The 21,537-nt window shown below is 34.8% G+C and overlaps 2 protein-coding genes across 15 annotated transcripts; both read left to right on the forward strand.

The window, feature by feature from the left end:
- Nucleotides 1-403: 403 nt before the first annotated feature.
- LOC105257095 (U11/U12 small nuclear ribonucleoprotein 35 kDa protein) lies at nucleotides 404-1,669 on the forward strand. The gene is made up of 4 exons (XM_011267473.3): nucleotides 404-579; nucleotides 881-1,099; nucleotides 1,272-1,485; nucleotides 1,543-1,669. The coding sequence occupies exons 1-4, from the start codon at nucleotides 577-579 to the stop codon at nucleotides 1,647-1,649; spliced, it is 543 nt and encodes a 180-aa protein (XP_011265775.1). The 5' UTR covers nucleotides 404-576; the 3' UTR covers nucleotides 1,650-1,669.
- Nucleotides 1,670-3,004: 1,335 nt separating this feature from the next.
- LOC105257096 (troponin T) lies at nucleotides 3,005-15,415 on the forward strand. 14 transcript variants are annotated; one of them, XM_011267478.3, is made up of 15 exons: nucleotides 3,005-3,266; nucleotides 5,433-5,478; nucleotides 6,639-6,662; nucleotides 7,459-7,479; nucleotides 8,774-8,791; nucleotides 11,216-11,246; nucleotides 11,490-11,594; nucleotides 11,687-11,783; nucleotides 11,877-11,913; nucleotides 12,369-12,474; nucleotides 12,549-12,767; nucleotides 13,153-13,245; nucleotides 13,319-13,399; nucleotides 14,386-14,464; nucleotides 14,838-15,415. In XM_011267478.3, the coding sequence occupies exons 2-15, from the start codon at nucleotides 5,453-5,455 to the stop codon at nucleotides 15,086-15,088; spliced, it is 1,188 nt and encodes a 395-aa protein (XP_011265780.1). In that variant the 5' UTR covers nucleotides 3,005-3,266; nucleotides 5,433-5,452; the 3' UTR covers nucleotides 15,089-15,415. The 14 variants fall into 14 exon arrangements, with proteins under 14 accessions (XP_011265780.1, XP_011265776.1, XP_011265781.1 ...); XM_011267474.3 differs by lacking the exon at nucleotides 14,386-14,464 and adding an exon at nucleotides 13,665-13,743 and having other exon boundaries at nucleotides 3,007-3,266; XM_011267477.3 differs by lacking the exons at nucleotides 3,005-3,266; nucleotides 14,386-14,464 and adding exons at nucleotides 4,668-4,684; nucleotides 13,665-13,743.
- The last annotated feature ends 6,122 nt before the right edge of the window (nucleotides 15,416-21,537 follow it).

The raw sequence follows: 21,537 nt of genomic DNA on the forward strand, positions 1-21,537 counted from the left end.
TAGAGAGAGAGAGAGAGAGAGAGAGAGAGAGAGAGAGAGGGAGAGAGAGAGGACCACAAAATTGATTAAAAAATTAAAATTAAAAATTTATTTATATTTATATACATATGCGTTTTGCTATACAGCACTGATGGCATTTTATGTACATAGGCATTTCGTTTACTACAGGCATTTTTTACATAGCACGGAACAGAATCAGATATTGTGCTCATATATGTTACCATCTGAGAATTTTCGTGGACTTTGGTTTTGTAGTTCATGTCCACGTTTTTTAGATTAACAGAGGGCGTATCGCTTTCAGGGATCACCTAAAAACGGGCCATGACATCTCTCAGTCTTCTCTCTGGTGGACATTGGCTTTGTAGTTCATGTCCACGTTTTTAATGTTCATAGAGGGCATATCGCTTTCAGGGATCTAAAAGCGGGCCATAATATCTCTCAGTCTTCCTTCTGACAAGCATTTCATGAGAGATCATCGGGAAACAGCTGTTCTCGGATTTTCCTTCAGCTGTCAAAGATGCGATCTGTGTGAAATGTTTCATTGTATATATTTTTGATTTTCTAAATACACTTAATATGGTATGTCTTTTTCATCAGTAAAATTATGAATAAATTATCGCGATTGCTGTTAGTGTTAATATTAAATTATACTTGAGTATATTTTATTAGCAATGCGAGTGACATTTTTAGGTTATACGACATAACTTTCTCTATAACATTTAAATATTCTAACTTATTCTTTAATTGCATTTAATGCTAAAGCAGAATTAATTTAAAAGAATTAATTTAATTTAAATAATTTAAAAAAAAAATATATATATATTGTAATTTTAGAATTTACTTTAAAATAATTTTTCTTTACAATTAATGACTGTTTTAGGATGAAGGTGTATTGCAAAATTGGAGCCCTTATGCCAAAGATTACAATCCTTTAAAGGCAGGTAGTATCGATGGGACAGATACGGAACCTCATGACAAAGCTATTAGTAGAGCAATGCTAATGCATTATGAACCACCACATAATTTAGAATCTAAATCGGAAAGAACTTTATTTGTAGCTAGATTTGGTTCTAATGTCACTAAATATGATTTAAAAGAGGTAACATCAACTTTATCATATATAGCTATCATGATATAGCTATAGTTTTGTATATTAAACATTACATAACACTTTGTACATTATATACATTTTGTACATTACATATACAACATTTTGTACATTATATAAAATACTGTAAATATTAATAAATTTTAAATTATTTTTTGTCTAGTTTTTTAGCAAACATGGAGATGTTATTTCTGCAAAAGTCATAGTGGATGTAGTGACAGGACTCTCACAAGGATATGGTTTTGTGGAAATGAGGAACGAAGATGAAGCCAGAAGAGTGCTGAGACGAACTACAGATGCTATGTTAAAAGGCTATAAAGTATTTATCGATTATGAATGTGGTCGCAGCATGAAGGGATGGAAGCCGAGAAGACTCGGTATGTAATCGACAAGATGCATAAACTTTGCAAGTTTTAATTATTCAATCTTTCCAGGAGGTGGTTTTGGTGGCAAAAAAGAGTCGGGGCAGTTGAGGTTCGGAGGAAGAGATAGACCGTTTAAACGACCGATTGTACCTAACATTTTAAAGTCAAAGAGATAAACCTACTTATTTTGATGTAACTATTCTTGCTACATTATTTCTTATTATTTTTCCTTTTTTTTCATATTTTTTTCTATATTTAAAATATAAAACATTGTGTATGAAGTTTATGTGGAATATTCAATACAATTTTTATCATTCGAGAAGATGAATAACATTTATTTAAATATATTTATTATACTTTTTCTATTTTAACACGACAAATATTGATAAGATATTTTATGATGTTTATATTTAATTTAACTCGCAAATTATCGAATTGACATGTGCATCGTGTTCGAGCGATTTCACGTTACCTTGGAGAGATAATCTTAAAGCAAAACGCTACAGAATCGTATTCGTGTTCGCGGGGAACTTTATACCGCATCGTCGTCTCCCACATACGTCTCTCTCCATATAAGGAGACACCGCTCGATTCGATAGTCTGCATAATTTCGAGCTTAAATTTGTAGCTCAAGGTGCAGCAACGACGATGCTGATAAGATAGCTGTTTCTGCCCATTTAAGCGATACTCACCGTACCCTTTATCAAGGTCTTGGAGACGATCAGTCCGCATTTGTTCATCGCGTCTCCTATTTCATCGCTCAAGACGAAATTGCCCTGGTTTCTCAAGAAAATCGTTTCTTTCTTATAATATATTATTTTTTTTTATCTCGGCAAATCATAAAACGACAATATACAGTTAATGCTTTTTGAAAACATGTTTCTGTATATTTATAAAAATGTCTTGTACATCTATGGACAAACAATCTAAAATATTATAAAGTACTAAAGTATTTTTCACGAGATTGAAAACCTGCTTTTCACTTGAGCAGCACGAAGTTATATCGCATTATAAAGTAGCTTTTATTTTATTATTTATACTTTTTTAAGAAAAGAAAACATTTTAAATTATGTACTCTACAAGTTTCATCTGTATTAAAGAAAATCTTCATGTTAAATTTTAAATTGGCATCCGGCACGTATCAGAATTCAATTCACGGGAGAGAAAGAAGGATGAATATAGATGTTAAAATTTTTGATTGTACGGAAATTAAGATATAACAGTTCTTTCAGCTGGTCGAGCGATTTCAATAAATCGTAAACGACTCGTATCTCCGATTCCTCATTGTCAACAACCATGAAAAGTGGGGGCGTGCATCGTCACAGGCCTACTTTTGGAGCAATCGTCCGTCGACGGCGACGAGGAGAGTCGCATCGCGCGAGTAGAAGCGCGAAATATATGTATTTGCAGCTGCGGTAGAGGACACGAAAATAGTATCAGCTCAGGATCGTATCGCTCTCGGTGGCCCGTGGATCTCCGATCTATTAATAGAGACGGATGAGAGCGATTCTCTCCCAATCGGAAAGCGGGCACGCTGCCCGGAACTCTGCTCGTGTCCAGAGCCGCGACTCCTTGGACCTCCCAGAGCCGCTGAGGCTGTCGCGGATTCCACATTCCACCGGGACAAGCTCCTCTCCTGTGCGTGTATCTCCATCTTTCGCTATCTTTCATTCTCTACGAAGTACTCGCATCCGGCTAGTCACCCTCTTGTGAAAACCATCTACACACGCATACGAATACATCGCACACGTGCGTTCACGCACTCGTCCACTCGCATTGACCATCCCCCGAGTGTAAGTTTCATTTTTGTTATTTTGTGTGCTCGTTAATTTCTATTTCTCTTCTTCTCTTCTATCGTATTTATCTGTTCGAGGCACCTCGGCATCGTTCTCCTTCTGGAGAACCCCTCTGGTTCGCGACATGAATTGTTGTGTTCTCCTGTGTGTTTTCGTGCTGTGATTGCTGTGAATGTGAAACCGACGAATATCGTATTGTTAACTGGAGAGATTTCGCTCCGACGAAGCTCAATTTTGCGCGCAGCGAGACAAACGAGCAGACACTTGATCAAACTTCCGAGAGTCACGTGACTCGCTCTCAAAAGGATTGATCGAAAGAGGAGATTGTACGTGAAATTGTTTTGTCTTTGTAAAAATACCTCCTCTTTTTCGTGTGTAAAGGTTTTCTAGTGCCTTTCGTGAAACGAAAAGTGAGCGTTATTTTTCTATCGAAGGGGCTCAGCCAAATGAAAACCTGGTGAATACGCCAACATGTGTCTGCTCGTAGCGCGATTTTATCTACTTGCCAGTAGAGAAAGTCGACATCGCTTGCCTCGACGCGGTGGTGAAAACTTTTTTTTATTTTCAGTGCAAGTCGAGAACGTGCAAGTGATTATAAAAATTGCTTGACATAAAAAATTCATATATAATGTGTGCATTAAAATTTATCATTTTTATAAACTTTATTCTCTGAATTTTTTGAACGACCTTTGTAAGATTTATTTCTTCTTTTTGCACAAATCAATCGCACGAGTCATTTTTCTATTATTATATATTAATTTTGATTTTAACTTACCAAAGCTTCAAACGAAAGAGAGACCAAGATCTCGTTTTATAAAATTTTTATAAAATTTTATAAAATTGCGGAAGTTGCTACCGACGATTCGTGGTCAGAGCCAAGTTTTCATTCTATTTCAACTAGTAATTTTGTATCTGATTTCAATTTTTCTAATTATAATTAAATTATATTATAATTAAATATAATATAATTAAATTAAATATATTATAATTAAATTAAAATTCTCAAATTGTCAAACATTATAAAATTAACAGTCGCAATTAGCGTTATAAGAATACAATCTCAATAATACACGTCGCTTAAAAGATGTCTCCCAGACATTTTTATTTTTACACGACGTTCCCTAAAATATTTTCCGATCTAATATTACGAAAAGTTGCTAAAGTTTAATGAAGCGAGGGTCTGGCTTTTGCGAATCTTTGATGAAACTCGCGAGAAACGGTCGAGAGATGAAGAGAAACGGAAAGAAGAAGATGGAACGTGCTCGAGCGACCATGTTATATCTCTAAAATTAGAGCGACGAAGAAGAAGGGGACGGCTCCTTATAGAGCTTGCGACGTCGAGCTTGCGGCCAGGGTTAGCAAACTGGCATTTTCTCTTTCTCGCCTCCAAGTATCGGATTACTTTGGGAACGTCGGTGCGTGCCATTCAGCTTCGACTTTCCTCTTGTTTCCCTTTCCACAAGATTTGTCGCGCGAGCATTTTTGTACATTCGAGTCTACGCCTGCCCCCTCTCTTCAATGCTCCTTCCCTTTCCTTCATTTTTTTATTGCGCAAATTATAATCGACCTGGTTGCCACAATTTCCTCCATCTCTCCTGTCCATTCTCATCTCTCTCTGTTCTTAAATTTATCGTGTTGTTGGCAAGTGATGTAAGTAAAATCGCAAAATCAATCGTGATGTGTCGATAGAATTGAGCGTAATAATACATCAATTGAGCTAAAAATAAAAGTAATTAATAAAAATAAAAGTAAATAATAAAATAATAAGTAAGTAATAAAAAATAAAAGTTATAAAAGTTGTAATAACATAATGTTCGTCATGAGGTCGTCAAGGAGTTTGTCCATTCCATTTTCATCAAGACTTTAGACAAGGACATCAAAAGGGAAATCTGACAGTGTTTTAACATAAAATTCGAATTACGCAATATTTTTTTTCTCTACAAAAATCGTACCACAAAAAATATGTAATTTATTTTATAAATATGTTATATATAATTTAATAGAAATATACATATATATTTTTTTCTGTTAAATTATATATTACATATTTATAAAATGCAAAATATGAAAAGAAACATTATTCGCGTTTAATAACTTTTTTAAAAAACTTTTTGCCATTGAGTTGACAAATTCAATAATGAATGTCTCACTTTTATCTTGCAGCTCCTTAAATATCCGTCAACATGTCTGACGACGAGGAACAATACTCGTAAGTATAATTAACGATAAGTTTTATTAATGACTCTCAAAATTAATTATAAATTATGAGTATAATTATTATTCACTTTCATATATTTTTGAGGCACAGTAATTTTAAAAACTGACATAAGCGCAGTTTTAGAAAATTCTGAATCCCAACGAATAATTTCGTGCACTTATATAAGTGCATTTCTTTAGATTTTAACATGTATGTAATATTTTGAAGAATGGACTTGCATAAAATTTTTGAAAAATAAAGATAATTATGAAATAATATCTTTGACATGATATCGCTACTCTCCGAGAATATCGTAATCAAAATGCAAAAAGAGAAGAATCAAGATGCAGATAACAATTTCCAGAATATGGAGTGTCAGATCTTTGCCAAAGTCAACGATAGACAAGATCTTGATTACGCTCGTTGATCTTTGTCGTGTTATATAAAACGTATCAAGTAAATAAATATCCACGTAAGACTGAACAGTGCCTGTGTGGCTTCGTGTTCGTATTTCAATGTGCTGTTCTGCACTTTTGTCCAACTGTGTCGTCTCAATATCCATCGCCCCCTCGTGCATTATGTCCCGATTGCACTTGCGTTCAAATCCCTGAATAAATATTTAAATTTAAAAAGAGAGAATCAGATATTTGGTTCGCTTTTGATTATATATTACTTGATGACATTTTTATATACGCTTATATTTATATTATTTTTACTTTTAGTATTTTGCATTGCCACCTCAGACAGTTTTTAAAACAGCTTCCCATCGCGTAAATTATATATTTGTTAATAAAAATGCTACATGTATACAATTTAATTATTTACTTTTTTATAAAATTATTTTATTATTTGTTATAAAATGTCTTGGCATTTTTAATTTATTTACTTTGAATTCGCGAAATAAAAATAAAAATTCAAATAAATATTTATATTTATCACAGAACACTTGGCAAACTTTTGCTAGATTATTATTACATCACAAATCAAAATTTATTTAGTTGCGAGAGTTAATTTGCGTAAAAAATGAGAGCTTTAAACAACCCCTCGAAGGCCTTTGAACCCCTAACTGTCAGAAGCAATTCCCCTCGTTTGTTGTTACATTTAAACTTAAACAATCATCTTTACTGTTTCCGCCCCGACTAACTAGACTTTTTCCGTTTTCTCTTTTGCAGCAGCGAGGAGGAAGTCGAAGAAGTGTAAGTGTCCCTTATTCATGTTAAACATTTCCCAAAGTTGCACCTGGTATCTCTCTAACAATCGACTTGTTTAATTTTCTCATTTCAGGAAGTAAGTGTTGTAGATTTGTAACAAACATTATAATTATCGCGTCGGGTACGTTAAAAATTTCTTTCGATTTTGGTTGCTGCGTGAATCTTTCGATAACTCGAGTTTGAAGAGATAGATTATTACGATTTTTAGTCAAAAGATAAAATTTAATGTTGACAGAAATATTGAATACAATATTTTTTCGCGAGATAGGAGCGCGTTTCTTGAAAAATATTCTTCCACGTTCATGCGATTTATGCATAATAAATTCAATACTTTGAGAAAAAGATTTATAAAAAGCCGCGTAGTGCAAATTACAACTGTTTCCCATTTTTTAAAAACATGTTATGATCGGGCATAAATCTCCTTCGCGTAAAATTGAATTAAATTAAAATTTCCTGCACAACAAAACGCAAAGGAAATCAATAGCGAGAGAAGCACGATAAAAAATAATTGCTTTTTCAAAGTTTTATTTTGCGTGCGCAACACACAGATTTCTCTCTATGACTGTGATTTATGAACTCCGCCTTCTTCTTTTTATTTATTCACTCCCTGTCTCTCTGTCTGTGTGTATCTCCACATACAACACACAAAACCAACCAACCAACCAACCAACCAACCAACCAATCAACCAACCAACCAATCAATCAATCAAACCATCACTCGTCATCGATCGATCGGCTAATCGGCCCGCGCGGTACGATACAAAAAATGTCAAAATCGAAGGCAGCCGGAGAAGAAGACCGAGTAAGTGTTTTACACACGACAAATATTAAACGTCTCTTTTTTTCGGCCAATAAAAATGGTGTACGCACTGTCGTTTCTTTTTTTTTCCCGTTGTCTAATCGCTGTCTTGTCTTGTTGTTTCGATGTAGTCTTTTTAATTGTTCGTCCGTTCTCTGTTTTACATTCTCTTTATTTTGTTTTCTTCATCTCTTACACGCGTTGTGCCGCCGCAGTCGTTAATTACATTTTTTGCATAAAATTTTTTGTAGCGATACACTTGTGCTGGCTCTCTTTCTCTCTTTATGTCTTTCTCTCTCTTTCTCTCTCTCTCTCTCTCTTTCTCTCTTTCTATATTTTTCTTCTCTTTTCTTTTTCTACATCCATTTTTCTTCTTCCATCAAATAGTGGCACATAAAGTGAATAAAAAAGTTTGTACACTTTATCATCATTTTTTGCGATAATTTTACACACGAAAGAGAAAAATATTGCTACAAAGTATATATATTCTTAGCTATCTATCATAGCAGCATACATTTGTAGTGATATACGGATGCATATTTAATGACAATCTTCTTTTTCTTCGTAAAATTATCTCAAAAAATGAATGTCAATATTTAAATATATTTATACTTATCCTTGCCTTTGGATTTTTAGAAAAATATATTTTGTCGCCGGTGTACTTTCAGCATTTGTCTTGTGTCGCTGTTGCGTCGAAACGAAAAAAGAAAACAACGCTATCGCGCTTTTCTATGTGTAACAATACATACAACGACATGCATACAACATATGACACATAAATAATACACATACAGAGACATTATCCACACCGAAACATTTTGATGCAGGTTACTCCAATCGCAGTTGCAAAAACATACATTTCTTTTATTCGCATTTTACTCTCCTCGCCTGTCCACGCCTACCCTTGTCGTGTCTGTCATATATGTCGCCTAATCAGCTCTGTTGTTCGCATTATGGCAACTGGGCAACGAAATGTTTGCAAAGCGCCAGTGTACGAGATCCCCGTCGAAGGAAAGTAACGACGAGCCGCTTAGTTGTCAAAGTAAGATGACTATTTATACCGAGATCACGCTTGCAATAAGTGTTGAAGCGACCAATCTCGTGCAAATCGAACGTCGTTCGCGATAATCGAGCGGTTCGAATTGATTTTGCGCGGAAAAAGAAAATAATGAAAGGCGCAAGTTGGTGGAGACGAGCGATACCGATTATAATTTACGTGCAGCTTTGTGCAGTCCTACATAACCGACGATCAATCACACGATCTTATTAATGAATATGTGCTTTCTTTTTTTTATAGGGGTAGGGCGTCCCAAAAGTAAGTTGAATAAATCGAGGTGTTTACACGTTAATAATATACCCCCTTCCCTGTTCTACGGCCGCTCTCTTACATCACCCCCGGAGTCGGTTTTTCCGGCGTCGATTAAATTTGTTTTCGCAGAGGCATTTCTCTTATTATAGATGGAAAAACAAATTACTTTTTATTTATTTACGAGATGATAAATTAAATCAAAATATCAGCGAGAAATGTTTCTCGATTTTCAAGAGGCAAACACTTCAGTTTAAGCCCAGTTGAAATCGAATAAACATTGGCTGTTCTTTTGTCTGATTTATTATATATAAATCTAAGAGTATAATTGAGAAGATATAATATATAATATATAATATATAATGGAAGATATAATATATTCTATAATATATAATGGATTCTTTTTGCCTCTTTCTTTCTAGAAAAAGACAAAGCGTCAATGAGAAATTATTAATTGAAGCTAACTGACGTCGACGAAACCGGCAGCCAGACCCTCAAATTTGCATTATGACAGGAATGAGATCATAGAAAACACTTTGATGATTGTTTGCCAATTTCTATCTATACCGCGACGAAGATCCTGTTTACAGAGACGGAATAGATAGCGCGATCATTGGCCTGTAGTGACGACAAATAATGGCATATTCGTCTCTGCGAAGCAGTCTGTCAGACGCGAACGTTCGTAAATATTCCACAGTGATTGCATAAGAGCAACGATTCTTGCGAGGATACTTGAGCCGTTTGGTAATTTGCCAGGCATTTCATAAAAATATGCACAATAACGTAACACGGTTTATTCTAGGACCGATGTCTGCTCGAAATGTACCATGCTCTGACGTCGGCGTGATTCTTTTTAAAAATCGTTTGATACATAATGCAACATTTGCAATATTGCAACGTGTAACGTTTAATCTCGCAATTTTTTTTCCACGCCATCAAAATAAAATTATGTTATGAATAATGTAAGAATTATTAGTTTTATTAAATCTATACAATTTTAATATTCATATTTATTATTGACGTATTTTAAATTAAATTTGATATAAATTAATGCACGTAGTCATCATTTTTTTCGAGTTACCTCGTAATTTTACGACAATGTAAATGCAAATGAATGAATTTTTCGGAAAAAAACGATCGCAAAATTGTGTTACTTGCATCACGCGATAGGCCAGAAATCGAATTATTTGTGCGAGTATAAGATCTCAATTCTGTCAGTAATATCTAATCAATCGTTGTCAGTGTTCGAAGCTGCCCCCCCCCCTCCCCGCCCTTTCCCCCTCGTGTTATTTGATCTCTTTCGCACCCTCGCGTGTTTTACACGTTTTGTCTCTCTGATTAATAACGAATTAACGAGTTGTATATAATCACGTCTTGTTCGAGTTACGTTAAAGTGGTGTCGTGCCCTTATACTTCAAGGCTCAGTTGTTGTACGATTTTTCTCATTAATTATTTAAGCCAGAATCGATTCTCAAACAGTAATAGCCATGTGTCCGCAAACCTCATTAATAAATGATTCTCACTTATCCCGATGATATCTTTTACTTTATATAAACTGCTTAAAAATACCTCAAATTTCAACGAAACGCTTTAATCCGAAAGGGATAGCGAAAAAAAGCCAATAACAATCGCAATATCTTCCTATATTTCACGTTCTCTTTCAGCGACTTATTTTTCGGAACAGGAATCGTTGCCCGTTGAATTTGGACGAATTAATTTCTAGCTCGAAAATCCATGAAAACATGAAATCTTCCGAAAACTAGAGCTGATATGCCCGCTCAAATTTATCATCTTGAGATTTTTTTAGATACGCTTACATGTGAACGCGTCTGTTTTCTGATATATATTTTTCTTCTAATCGCTTATAAAAGTCCACAATCTTCATGAATAAAAGCAACTTATTCAAGATAATCATGGGATCCTCGCTGTTTTCATTAATGCCTTCTCCCGATTTGCTGCGGTGCGCACTTTGGTTTCTTCTTTCTACATGCTTGCACATTATTTGTCTATTTGCCTTTTTCTTCCCCTCATTGTTCTTCTTTTTCCTTCTTTCATTTTTTTCTTTTTCTTTCTTTCTTTCTCTCTCTCTCTCTCTCTCTCTCTCTCTCTCTCTCTCTCTTTCACGTCACCTGTGCCTCCTCCTCTTTGTCCTTCATTCTGTCTTTTTCTTTGACTTTCTGTTTATCCATCCGTGTATCTATCTGTCTGTACTGTTCCGTCCATGTGTTGTCTGTGTGTGTATACGTGCGACGAGCGGCATTGAATAATATGTACTACGGGAGAGAATGGATGGAGTTGTAATATAAAATAATGGAGATGGACGTGAGAATCGCGTATGGAGTTCTGGAAGATCTCATGAGATCTTCCAAAGAGCGAATCCAACCGTGATTTAAAGAGAGTTACTTTTGTTTTCGCTCCGGCCAACCTCTTCAGGGAATCTGGCGAGAATATCGAGTTTATGAAGGTGAGTGATGATGTCTGATATAAATACGTCGAGTAGTGCCCAACCTTTACCTTTTCAAATATGGTGAAAAATTATTTATGAAAAATTCTATTGAAACGTATTTTGAACGCTTTATTATAAATAAATAATTGTGATATATCGCTCTTTTTATCCTTCGCACACATTGGGCCCTACTAGCACGATCGTAAACCACTTATAATTGTGCGTGTCACCCGTGATAATAATTCATCGTTAAAAATTCAGAGGCAAGAACAGAAAAGAAGCGACCTTGACGAACAGCTCAAAGAATACATAGCGGAATGGCGAAAGCAGAGAGCCAAGGAAGAGGACGAGTTGAAGAGATTAAAGGTACAATCTTCGCTTTATATACTTCCTGTTTTTCCCTCCTTCACATATTTATTTAACATTTCATTTAAAGATTATATGCCTATTGCGTTTAGGACAAACAAGCCAAGCGCAAGGTCACTCGCGCAGACGAGGAGAAGAGACTGGCGCAGAAGAAGAAGGAAGAGGAAGAACGTCGCCAACGTGAAATCGGTAAATCCCATTTTTTTGTTTTCTTTTCTTTTACAGTATCTTTTTTTAAACAGTATCTAAATATTTAATACTGAACTTTCTAAAATTTTTCAGAGGAGAAGAAACAACGTGACATCGAAGAGAAGAGAAGGTAAATGTTCCATTTTCGAATGTATCTGGCTTGATTATTTCTATAAGATATCTTATAAATGAAAATTTGAAAAAATTTGTTGGATATATTGAATATAAGATTTGCGCCGATAAATTTAATTTAGTGATGTAAATTTGATATTTGATATTTTTTCATTATATATAAGATTTATTTTTTTTATTTCCTTGATAATTTAGTGATATCAACTTGCAAAGTTATAAAATTGCAAACTACTAAAATTAATTAATTTATTACAAATTAATAAAATTGATTTCTTATATTTAATCTAACTATTTGGATAAAATAGAGGATCACAATGTTTAATATAATATTATATTTTTAAAAATTATCTTTCCACCAAATTGAATTTTTACATTTATTTTATAAGACATCCTACACATTATTCCTACACATTATATGTTTTTGCATTATTTTTATCTCATTTGCTATTTTAGGCGTTTGGAGGAATCGGAAAAGAAGCGACAGGCTATGATGCAAGCGATGAAAGACCAGAGCAAAGCCAAGGGTCCAAACTTTACCATCACCAAGAAAGATTTGGCGGTGGGTGGAATCGAGTATTTCTTTTTTTTTAATTATCTGCAATAATTTGAAATTGCGAATTCTTTGTATAAAAGGGTAATCTTACATCGGCGCAAGTTGAGCGTAATAAGACGAAGGAGCAACTTGAGGAGGAGAAGAAAATCTCTCTTAGCATTCGCATTAAACCGTTGGAGATTGAGAATTTGTCTATTGACAAGCTTCGTGTTAAAGCTACCGAATTGTGGGAGAGTATAGTCAAGCTTGAAACCGAAAAGTACGATCTGGAAGAGCGACAAAAGCGTCAGGATTACGATGTGAGTTTTAATTTTATTTATTCGATCACGAAAGTACTGTTTTATTCTTGTCTGAACAAAAAGATTTGCCAAATCCTTAACAAAATTTTAGTCAATATTATTTTCTAAAGAAAAATGCTTTGCTTATTATGTAAGAAATATTTATGTAATTTTAATTTTATACGCAAAGAGAACTAAATTTAATCGTATAAAAAATTATGTAAAAATATATTTTATTTATATACGTATAATATTTTTATATATTGCAGTTTAATTAAGAAAATAAAAAATAAATGAAATATATTGACATTCCACTTGGGAAATAAGTTGCTCGGACAAGAGTTTAATTATAGTTCATGTTGTTTTCGTGCTACAGTAATAAATCGATATTGCCCTTTTATCGTAGCTTAAAGAGCTGAAGGAACGTCAGAAGCAACAACTGAGGCACAAAGCCTTGAAGAAGGGTCTCGATCCCGAGGCTTTAACTGGCAAATATCCCGTACGCAACGTTTATTATCATATAGAAAAAAAAGGAAAAACGAAATCGACATTAATTTTTATCTTTTTCACAGCCGAAGATTCAGGTCGCCTCAAAATACGAACGTCGCGTCGATACCAGGTCCTACGATGATAAGAAGAAACTCTTCGAAGGTGTAAGTATATTCTTTGTTCATTTCATTCACATACTCTTTTTACTACACGACAAAATTTAACCGACAAAATTTTCATTTCACGACATTTTTATTCGAGTCAATTCTTACATAAAATATCATTGCTAAAAAAAGATTGCCACATAAAAATGTATCATACATAAAAATATCAAAACTCTTTTCCCGCTGTACCACATAAAAATTGCTTATCAAACGTAATGAAAGTATAAAAATAGCGACTAGTGAGCATATGTCGATTGAATCACAGGGCTTAGACACGCTCTTAGCGGAGACCAGCGAGAAAGTATGGAAACAGAGATCGGAACAATTTATGAAGCGATCCAAAAGTGAGTCCAACCGTGATCTCTCTATCACTGTATCACCCACCTTTGCTTGTCTTGTTGATTGCACTCCCAGAATTTCATCAACGATTATGTCTCTAATTTTTCTTTTCTTGTTCCACATTGACTAAACGGTCGAGATAGCCACCAGCCAAATTATTGTTGTGTTCGTGTTGTTTCAATGATGTACGTAAAAGCACGATATACCGTATTTGTGCTCACAGCGATTTTTTCCGTGCACTGCCAGCATGGGAGAGATGCGACGGCGCACTCGCCAATCACGAAAATAATCTCATTGTAATAACGTTGTCGACGTCTGTGATCTTGTTCACTTTACAGAGATGCGATACGCAATCTTCGATATTCCCTCTCGATAAGGATGAAATTTTTGTGATTCTCATTTTCGCGCGAAATCCAAAAATTTATCTTCGAGCGTTAGCAGCGAGCGTCGAAGATCGTAATCCGTTGGAGGATAATGAAACTTTGTAACATTAATTCTTTCAAATCGTGATCCCTCAGCTTTCAATCTTCTGGAGAGATCTTTATAATCCAGGAAAACGACAGTACGAAGGAAGGGTTTTCCCAGACAAAAGTTCCCGATGTGTGAGAATAACTCCTAGCATGCCATTCTGTCCATTGATGTTTCAGGGTCTGAACGAGCAGCAAAAGGAATTCTTAGAGAAACAATGGGCTCAACAGAAGGAACAGTTCATGGGTCGTCAGAAGAGTATGTATAATTTCCGCTTTCGAGGCTTCGAGTCGGAGACCAAGAGTTTTCAAAGTGCCTCCGGTATTTCTCGAAGCGCCGAGATACACACGCGCATATATTTTCCTCTGATATAAGTATATAATTAACTTTATATTTTTGTAAAAAATTCTCCAATTATCCAAAAATCTCGATTTGGAATTTATTTTCTTCTCAAATATTTTTATCGCTAACGAATCCTTTCTTTATACGGTTCAAGATATTTTGTAGACACAGGCATCTAATTTAACCGTTGCTTACTTTTATTCTCTGTTCAAGCATTAGTAAATTTAATATTCTTCTCTTAATCGCAATTTCAATAAAAAATTCATCCGTTACTTTCCTTGAATAATAGCGAAGTTACCTAAGTGGTTCGGCGAGCGACCGGGCAAAAAGCCTGGTGATCCCGAGTCACCAGAGGGCGAGGAGGATGTAAAGGCTGCCGCCGAGGACGATCTTGAGGAACCGCAGTTTGAGGAGGAAGAGGAAGAAGAGGCCGGTGAGAAGGAAGAGGTTGAAGAGGAAGAGGAGGAGGAAGAGGAAGAAGAGGAGGAGGAGGAGGAGGAGGAAGAGGAGGAAGAAGAGGAAGAGGAAGAAGAGGAATAAAACTTTTGATCGTTTCGGCACACGTTAAAATATTAAAAAGCATATTTTGGAAATTTTCAAAATGCTCATCGCACAGTCTCACGTTAACATTTCTTCGAACCATCGAACGTAGTCAGTGGCGACAGTAAAAATGTAAAATCCATCGGCGTCTTCCATCTATTTCCGAAATCTCTCGTCTCTATCTTTACCTTACGTTACATCAAGCTTCTTCATGATTTATACGATACGAATTTTTAAACGAGACGAATTTAACAGAATGTTATTCTTATGGTAGATTTCATCATCCTACTACCGTTAATATCACTGTCATTTTTACCACTATGGCTACTACTACTACTATTCTACTACTACTTCTATTGTAATTGCTACTACTACTACTTCTATTACTATTACTATTATTATTACTATTATTATATTGTACAAACACAAAAACACAAATTATGAAATAAAACGGTTTATCATATAAAATTTGTCGCAAAAATACAAAATTTCGCCCACAAAATATAGTACATAAGGGTATTTCTTAATAAGTGCGAAAAATTTTACGAGATAATTTTTTATCGAAAATTAAGGGGAGTTTTTCACATAAATATATATTCCTATATCTTACAGTTTTTATTTTTTCTAAAATTTGGAACAAGTTAAAGAAAGGTGAAATTAAGTGGATATTTTCTACTAGTAAAAAGGTTATTTAATAATATTTTTTTTAGCCTCCCGTATTGTTATAAGAGGATGAAACTAGCAACCCGTATTCAATTTTTTACTAGAACTTTTTAATTTTTATATGAAAAACCCCCTTAATTTTCGACAAAGAATCATCATCTCGTAAAATTTTTCGCACTTATTAAGAAACATCTTGTACATATATATAATATCATCTTGATCATTTCGATTACTCTATGATTTTGAAAAAAAGAAAAGACATATAGTATAGCAAAGTAGCCATTTAAGAAAGAAATACTGACATTGTTTTTGTTCACCTTTAATAGGTTCCAAGACGCTTGACCCTGAAATTAAAAATGAATCATCTTCTGTACATTATGCCATACATTGTTTTCGCGATATGTTTTATCGTTAACTTAACGTATCGTCCTTGAGTATACGGAAGTGCTGATTCGCTTGCGGTGTCGGTTAAAAAAAAGTGCAACAATATTTCACTGGTATTGTAATAAATATATTGATCATGTAATTTTCATTGGATTATTCGTATGTATAATTTCATTGATAACAAATTTTTAACATTACACAATAATTATTTCGCTAACAATTATAACAATTGTAACATTGGATAATTTTAATAATAATTTAAAATTTAGATTTAAAAAAAGTTTCAACAAAAGTTTACCAAAATTTCTCTTCAAGGTTGAGTTTGGAGTAGAACGAAATTTGATTTATTATTTTCAGAAAAGCGTAGAACGTTGGAGTTAAATTAAAACATATGTATAGATAAGATTTATAAATAAATTATATATTAAACTTTGAAGGTTTAAAATTTAAAAATAACTTAAAATCTTAATTTAAATAAAAAACTATAATTAAAGAATCTAAAGAATAATATTATAGAGATTTTTATTAAAGGAATTTTAGTTGAAATATAAAAGAGTTTAGATTCAATTGAATAGAAAAATATTATTAAAATTAATATAAATATAGATTAGAATAAAAGAGTTTATTAATATGATAATAAAAATTAATAAAAAAAATTAGAATTAAATAAAAAAATATAAACATTACGCGAATTTCGTGTAAATGTAAGAATAATTTCTCGAAAATAGCATAGCGACACGCAAAAGAGCTAGGATACAGTGCCAGAAAAAAATCGCCCTCGGAAATAGATTTTCGAGAGCGAAGACTCGCTGCTCGATGATTGCAAAATGCGAGATTGTGCCTGCGAGTTGACAGGAACGAACCCAAGACAATCCACCGCGTTTAGAATTGCAAGCAGGTTCGCGGATGGGAACAATAGTACGATGGCACGAGACGAGTGACGTGATTAGCGACAGAGTCGATCCGCCTGTCCTGTTGGCGATTAATTGTTCACTCGTCCGATCAAATGTGTCGCGCGACAAAGACATGTTTCATTATTTCAAAGACCCATTCTTGGCCTAGGGGTGATCGCGAGGCAACGTATGCTCTTCAAGGAGAAGAAATGATCCTTTTACGAGAGAGTTAAAAATAGCAAGCGGAAAGATGAAATTGTTTGACGAATATTGTACGACACGTGTTTTGTAATCGTCTTTCAATTTTGAACGGACTCGTCTTAAAGTTCAATTCCAAGTTTAGATCCACCGCCCACGCCAAGCAGCAGTAAACGCGACCAATTTCTCAGGTGAAATCGCTCAAGCCGATAGTCGCTCGAGTCCATCGCTGACACTGACGTATCGCTATTTCCCTCCGGCTTGATCCGTTCTCTTCCTTCATCCGCCGGCTCGTTGTCGCCCTCCCTCTTTTCTCCATCCGAGTTACTTGGTGGCGAGCCTCTAGTCGTCTCGGACGCAACTATTTATAATGGTAAGCCACCAAGTCCTCCGTGTATTCCTCCGGATTTCGCGCGCTCTCTCGGTCGCGATTTCGATCCTCCTTGTCTGGAGGAACCGTTTGCCTTCGCGTGTGTGCGAGAGTTATGCGTGTAACGCCGAAAATGTCTGTCTAGGCTTGCCGATGTTGTCTCTGGAAACTTCATTCGCGAACCGGTTGAAATAACGAGGCGGTTGACCTTCGAACTCAACGTTGCGTGTCGCGAAATACATTATAATTACGAGTTGATGGGAGTTCTCATCAAGTACCTGTGTGTAATAAGAACTGAACAATAGATTATGAGAGAGAGATTTTTTTTCTTCGGACCATGCAACGGTCTTTTGAAGCGATCCCGTTGCGATCGATCGAAATAAACGGATAATCGAAAACTCGGCGTTTCGTCTAAAGTTCATCTTTCATTTTGGCAGAGAACATTAAACGAGAATAAATTATTGCGCCAAGTATCGATGTATAGTACCGTCGATCATCCGTTCCAAATGGAATGCAGTTTCATCCAGTTTACCTGAAGCGATCGCAATTACTCAACGGATCTGCAGCAACGTTTTGAACAATCGAGTATATCTCGGTAAAGTAAGTATCCATTTCGGAGGACTCTCGGTCTTGATCATCACCCAAGAATGAATCGATAAGCATCCGGCGAGTTCGAGTATCGACATCGGACCTGACAGAAGTTGATTCAACAGTGTCGGTTCAACTTGCTAAAATGCAAGCGCGAGTTAACGCGAGTGTCTGGCACTCGAGCTCGTTCACCTGAGATGGTCACAGACGAGCGAGTGTCGGTCGTCGATTGCTGTCTGCTCGTATTGGTGTGTTGTTTCGCGACATGCAAATGTTTGTAACTAACGGTCGCGTTTTCGCGAGAACGTATCGTTTGCCGCGAAGTTGAATCGCGTAGCGGTGGAAAAAACGATCGCGATCCTATCTCCGGGGTGACCATGACGAAGGCAGGAGACGGAGAAACGCCGGCGTGCTGACCACGGTACGGCTCGCCGCCTTTTCAATGAGGTACGTAGCGACAATCAACTTCCTTCCTCCGGAATAATGGGATAAAAATCGATATATCTCGATCGAACCCACGATAAAACGCACGATAAAAGAATCGTAAACCCTGACGTATACACGAACAGACTTGATCCGATCGATTTTCAAACGCTAAGTAGATAAAAATAAATCGTGGCAGCAATAACAACAAAACTAGCAAGTGAGCAAAAACTCGTGATGTAGTCTCAATAAATAAAAATTGCGAGCAAAAAAATACTTGATCAAATCATAATTAATTGATGATGTTCAAATTATTAAAACTGCTCTATCCAATATAAAAAGAAATTTAATTAATTCGGTATAATAATGAGATGCAAAATATATGTATATATTTGATATAAAAATTCCAATGTTGATACTTTATGTCATCATTTTTCTTTATACATTACTACGTATAATTTAGATATACGTGCATATAGATAAGCTATAATGCCATTACGGCAATATGGAAAATGGAATTACGACTTTTCAAGTCTTCGGAAGCCGTAATAAACTCGACGAAATTCCGCGTTGTTTCGCATAAGTCAGTCATGAAGAGAAGTCGAATGATAGCATCGCAAGAATCATCATGAATCGAGTAATGTTTCTCTATCGCTCGTGTCATTTTGCTGACAGAAATTATGCTGAAAAAGTATCCCACCGATTTTTCTAATTTCCGAATTTTCGTAAATAAGTTTATCCAACTTGTGAGAATTTGAAACATAAGATATGACGGAGGATAATGAACAGAAGGCGGAGGAATACGAAGAGGATGATACGATCGAAGAAGGGTGAGAATAAAAAATATTTCATGATTTAGCCTATCTTTTATGCGTAAAAACTTTTTACTTCGTCGCAAAAATATTGTCGAATTTTATAAATTTATTAGCACATCGTACAAAAAAGGATATAATTTAATATGAACCGTTATATAGCAATTATATTTTTCATAGTTCTATAAATATTTCTCTAAAAATATACTTTTTTTATCAATTTAAAGACGATAGATCAATTTATAGACGATTTAAAGCCATATTCTTTCTTAGTAATTTTAAAAAATTCACTATTAGCTGCAATTATTTTGTTTCAAATATACCTACAAGGAGCGTAAAAAGGCACAAGTGTAGAAAGTACAGCCCTACAAGAGAAACGGGTTTTTAAGGCAATTTAGAGATCCTCCTTCTGTAATATTTCGTTGCAACAAGTTTTCGTGAAGACTTTCGAGAAACCGGTTGGTCGGACTCATTTCAGTGATACAGTGTCATTTAATGTTGGTTCCAACAATATTTTTCTAAAGAAATAATTGACTGATCAAAGTTTAAATGCGAGGATAAAGCTTATTGGTTTATAATCGCAGTTATATTCGAGTTCTCGCGATCCCGACTTTAATTCGCAGTTAATAAATGCATATGCGTACGTGTGCTCGTAAACGAAACTGTAGTTTTTGCTCTCACTCTCATCGCTGTAGAAGGACAAATATGACAAGGCACGAAAGAAACGAAAGAGACGGGACTTATAAAGTTACTTCGCAATCTGTCTTGCAATTGTTTCGTTGCAGACACATATTTTGAATTGTGCATAAAATTTAGTTTCCGTGTACATGACAAAGTTTATATTATTAAAATTATTATTTTGAATGTGATTAAACCTGACAGTGATTAAACCTGAATAAATATTTAAAGAAGACGATGACTCAAAGAAAAGTTGAAATAAAGTGCAAGCAAGAAAATGTTTGATCATTTCTTTGTAATATATAAAGTTAAAACATATTGTAACATTTGATATTGAGAGAGAGAGAGAGAGAGAAGGAAAAGGAAGAAAATTAACAGAGATAAAATTAATAGATATATCGTGATAAAAAAAATTGAGTGGAACAACTTTTCGTGTAACCTTGTCATCATCTTGATAATCTTAGCAATAAAAGTTTTCTGCTAATTTTTTCTTTCGAAAAATTTCAAGAGATTTTTTTTAAGTACGTAACCGTATCGCCAACATTACACGTGTCAAATTGACAATATCACGCTCTTGTTTAATTGGGACCTCGATGAAATCCTTGAAACAAATATTTCCGTTGTGAACGTAAATGTGACGTAATTAGAAATTAATGTAATAGATACTATTCGAACGCTGAGTGCGCGTGTGATTCAATCAGAAATGAGAATACAAGTGACATGGCAGTCGAGTAGCAGGATATGAGAATGCGTGGGAGACATGCTTATTGCTGGAAAAATGGTAAACAAGTGTTATTACGTGGGAAGATGACATAATTCGTACAGTTGCGAAACATTAGCGGGTACAAGAGCTCAACTGGTGTAACAATCGTTTGTCGCAATTGTTTTTGCGGTTTTTTTTTCTCATACCAGTTGTGTGTCGACGTTCTTCGAGGAAATCGACTGGAGATGAGCGTCGACTGGCTGAAGTGCTCGAAATGTTGCTTGAAATCGGAATTGACAAATAAATCAACCGAGGAATTAATTGTGATAAAATTCACGTGAGTTTTGGATCCATATGGATCCATTTTCTGATAATTAATCTACAATAATCGCGTTTCTCTGCAAATAACATCGCAAATGATATTATTTGCGCGATATTTTCTGAAGCTATTTTGTTATCATTTTGTAAAAATTATGCTTTTTTAAATTTTATATTTATAATAATTTAAATTTTACATTTATATCTAAAATTCTCTCTAAAACATTTTTTATTAAAAGCAATATTTTTTACGAGGTTAAATTTTATTCATTAATTTTCATCTACTTTTTTAGTTTAAAAAATAAAAGAGATTAATTTATATTTTATGACATATGGAATGATTTCTAATGGCGCTTATATCGCATTTCAAAATACCTTGATAGGTTCTGTTCGTAAAACTTCAATGTTCCAACAATTCG

Source organism: Camponotus floridanus, unplaced genomic scaffold (genome assembly GCF_003227725.1).
Source record: "Camponotus floridanus strain SB8 unplaced genomic scaffold, Cflo_v7.5 scaffold24, whole genome shotgun sequence".
NCBI lineage: Eukaryota > Metazoa > Arthropoda > Insecta > Hymenoptera > Formicidae > Camponotus > Camponotus floridanus.